The sequence below is a fragment of the Octopus bimaculoides genome, chromosome 25 (assembly GCF_001194135.2).
Source record: "Octopus bimaculoides isolate UCB-OBI-ISO-001 chromosome 25, ASM119413v2, whole genome shotgun sequence".
In the NCBI taxonomy this organism is placed as follows: domain Eukaryota; kingdom Metazoa; phylum Mollusca; class Cephalopoda; order Octopoda; family Octopodidae; genus Octopus; species Octopus bimaculoides.
Window position 1 is genome coordinate 978,825 of NC_069005.1, and position 4,227 is coordinate 983,051.

At 37.7% G+C, this 4,227-nt stretch overlaps 1 protein-coding gene across 3 annotated transcripts in view; it reads left to right on the plus strand.

Moving 5' to 3' along the window:
• LOC106871370 (probable cyclin-dependent serine/threonine-protein kinase DDB_G0292550) overlaps nucleotides 1-4,109 on the plus strand; it is a 92,334-nt gene extending 88,225 nt beyond the window's left edge. For 2 of the 3 annotated variants that reach the window (XM_052976725.1, XM_052976727.1), the window contains 2 exons: nucleotides 1,424-1,844; nucleotides 2,687-4,109. In XM_052976725.1, coding sequence (XP_052832685.1) covers nucleotides 1,424-1,844; nucleotides 2,687-2,752 — 487 coding nt within the window. In that variant the 3' untranslated portion in view covers nucleotides 2,753-4,109. The remainder of the gene's footprint in view (nucleotides 1-1,423; nucleotides 1,845-2,686) is intronic. The other variant, XM_052976728.1, reaches the window with a different exon arrangement.
• The last annotated feature ends 118 nt before the right edge of the window (nucleotides 4,110-4,227 follow it).

The following is a 4,227-nucleotide window of genomic DNA, read 5'->3' on the forward strand; positions in this document are numbered from 1 at the left end:
GTAGGAACGTACGAAATAACGAACGTACGTAAGTACGTACGAAAGATCGAACGAACGAACGATCGAAGGAACGGACGTACATAGGAACGAACGATCGCACGTAGGTACGTACATACGAACGAACAAACGAACGAAGGACCGAACGAACGAACGATCTCACGAACGAAGTTCGAATGTTCGTACGTAAATGCGAACGAACGAACGAACGGAAGTAGGAACGCACGAAATAACGAACGTACGTAAGTTCGTACGAAGATCGTAGGTACGAACGAACCAACGCCCGAACGATCGAAGGAACGAACGAAAGAAAGAACGTACGTAATTAAGTACGAACGAACGATCGTACTTACATACGAACGAAGGATATAACGAACGAACGTCCGTACGTACGAACGAAGAAACGAACGAACGTACGTACGTACGAAGAAAGAAACGAACGTAGGAACGCAAGTTCGTACGAACGAACGAACAAACGAGCGAACGAAGGTACGTAAGCACGAACGAACGAAGGTACGTAAGCACGAACGAACGAAAGAACTTACGTACGTAATTACTTATGTACGATCGAACGAACGAATGAACGCAAGATCGAATGTAGGAACGCACGTTCGTACGAACGAACGAACGAACGAAGGTACGTAAGCACGAAGGAACGAACTAATGAACGAACGAACGTAAGTACGTACGTAAGAACAAACGAACGAACGAAAGAACGAACGCACGTGCGTACATACGTACGTACGAAAGGACGATCGAAGGAACGAACGAACAAAAGAACGTACGTACGAACGAATGTACGTACGAACGAATGAACGAACGAAAGAACGAACGTATGTACATACGTACGTATGTACGAACGAACGTACGTACGTACGTACGAATGCACGAAAGAAGGAACGAACGATCGAACGTACGCACAAACGGACGAACGAACGAACGAACGAACGAAAGAACGAACGAACGTACGTACATAGGTACGTACGACTGACCGACCGAACGAACGAGCGTACGTACGAATGTAGGTAATTTAGAACGAACGTAAGTACGCACGAACGAACGTACGTAAGTACGTACGAATGAACGAAGCTATTAACGAACGAAAGAACGAAAGAACGTACGTAGGTACGTACGTACGAATGCACGAAAAAGGAACGAACGATCGACGGTCGAATGTACGTACGTACGTACGCACGTACGTAAGTACGTACGTACGCACGTACGTCCAAACGTACGAACGTATATACGTACGTATGTACGAATGAACGAACGAAATAACGTACGTACATACCTACATACATGCATGCATGCATACACATACATACATACACACATCCATACATACACACATCCATACATTTCAGAAATATTAACAGAGTTATCAGGGATTAAATATTCTTGACATCAGCTTCTTTTCTGTCTTTAGTCCAAGACCTGACCATTCTGAGAACTACAATCCACAGCAGGCAGTTGTGAACAGTGATGCATATTCACGGTTTGGTCCCACTTCTCAAAGAGGAGAAAGGATACTTCAATCAGCAGACAATAAATTTCCGGACACGAAGTTTGTCAGAGAGAAGCATCTCCAGAAACTCCCAGCTCCTTCTGTCCCTACAACTGGGAAAAGAGTTGCTCCAGCTGGCAGTAAACACGGGATAAATTTCTCAAACTCATTAGTGTCAACATCTGCGCAACCAGCACAGAGTGGTATGGACGAGGGGAGCACAGCGAAGCCATCACTAAACCAGCCCCAAGAAAAAAAGGTGAAATGGTTGTCTTCGTGTCCAAACAGTTGTGCTCCAGCTAAGAAACAACAAAAGCTTGCATCACCACTCGCTTTCAACCATGTAAGTATTTAATATTCTTTACAATTAGCCAGGCTCTGAAATGACCAGAATTGCTGGGAGATGGACTAAACACCCTATGGTATTTAATTTCGTCTGTCAGGGTTTTTTTTTTAGTGGAATTCATGCCAGAATCAACTCATCCAGAGTTAATTATTAAATAATTAGACATGTGCCTTGATAAAGTAAATTTACTTGGGTTACTGAGTACTGAAAACTTCAGATTTATTTCTTTCAGTTTTGTTTATTTGCTTATTCAGATTTCACTGGTTTTTTTTTATCATTGTTAATGCTGAGGTTATTGACATTGTTGTGATTGCAACTCACAACCAGTTTATCATAGTATTACATTTTTATATATATATATATATATATATATATATATATATATATATATATATATATATATATATATATATATGAAGTTAATTTTTAAATTCGAGAAAAAGACTAAAACACACTGTACAGATGCATCTATAGTCCCCCCACGACCCTTTGAATCTCCTTTTGTTCTTGTGCCTGTATAAAATTTTCTACTGAACTCCCACCAACCCAGGGGTGGTACCACCCAATATGAGAAGTACTCACCTGCATCAATATTATATTACCATCTACATCGATATTTATATTACTTGGAGTGGATGCATTCTTGTTAAATCTATTACAAACCATTTTCTCCACAGATCAATAGAACCATTCATCCATTGATAAGTATATTTAACGATAAAATCTCCATCAATGTAGCCTATTAATTATGTTAATGACTAAACTATTAAACATACATTTATGCTTCCCTTTTAACATTCACTGTTTCTTTGTGTTTTTATTCTTCTTGTAATTCTCAGGGAGAGCCTGAAATCATAGAAAGCAAGCCCCCACTTTCACAACCTCGAAGAACATTTCGAAAATAGCAAGGGAAATTGTCCAGACGAAGAGTATGCAGGCAGGAATGAAGTAAAAATTATTGCATACATCTTTATTTTATGTCTATAGTTCTGAGATGAATCGTTACGAATACAATTAAGATGGATTGACTCCTTTCCAGAGTGTATATTTAAAATATTTACATTTAATATATAATATTAATAATATTGATATTCATTCATGAGCCATCAAGCAGGCAAGAATCATTAACGTGCCAGGCAAAATGCTTCGTGGCGTTTCATCTGACTTCAAGTCCTGAGTTCAAATGCTGCCGGGGTTGACTTTGCCTTTCATCCTTTTGTGGTTGATAAAATAAGTACCAGTTATGCACTGGTGTCAATGTAATTGACTTACTCCTTTCCTGCAAAATTGCTGGCCTTATGGCAAAATTTGAAATGAATATTTACATTTATATTGATATTTATATCAATATTAAAATTTAATATAAAAATATTTGCCGTTACTCTGCACTTTTGATCACTTTAATCCCTAATTGTCATTAGATGTGTTATTCCGGGATGTCTACACCAAGTCCAGTTCTGGATAGAAGTCATCCAGGAATAAGAACACCTATGGTTGACTGCAGTGTGATGTAAACATTGCAAGCAATTAAGCACAGTGATAATTTTATAAGTTAAAACATATACATATACATACACTCTTTTACTTGTTTCAGTCATTTGACTGCGGCCATGCTGCAGCACCACCTTTAGTCGAGCAAATCGACCCCAGGACTTATTCTTTATAAGCCTAGTACTTATTCTATCGGTCTTTTGCTGAACCGCTAAGTTACGGGGACGTAAACACACCAGCATTGGTTGTCAAGCGATGGTGGGGGAACAAACACAGATACACCAACACATGCATATATACATATATATATATATACACACACACATACATTTAACTAATTATAAACTGTTCAATTATGCACAAACATCTAAGTTAAACTGTATATATTGTCTTTAAGATATATTAAGTGTACATACTAAATATACACATGATAAACATATACATAAGTACTCATGCATAGCTAAAATGACATGCACAGAAATACAGACGCTGTACAACTAAACATGCTGTCTACAGCTGTCCAACAAACTTATTATACATGTATATATATATATGTGTGTGTATATATATATATATATATATATTTGTTGTTTTTTAAAAATATGGTTCACATATGGTAGAATCTGAAATTTTGATTAGAATTCAGCTGAAGCTCACTATTTCATGAGTGTTAGTGCCACAAATTTGTTACCAAAATCTGATAATAAAAACAGAAAGGTAATTCAGATTTTTTTCCCAGGTGTTATTTAATAAAACTGCACTCCACAACCATTTCTGTTTATTGAGTCATTTAACATTGTCACTGATTTCGCACCAAACCCATTTGGTGGTATTGGAGGCTTTGGCTCCATGAAAATTTACTTTTATTCTACATATTCTGTGTGTGTGT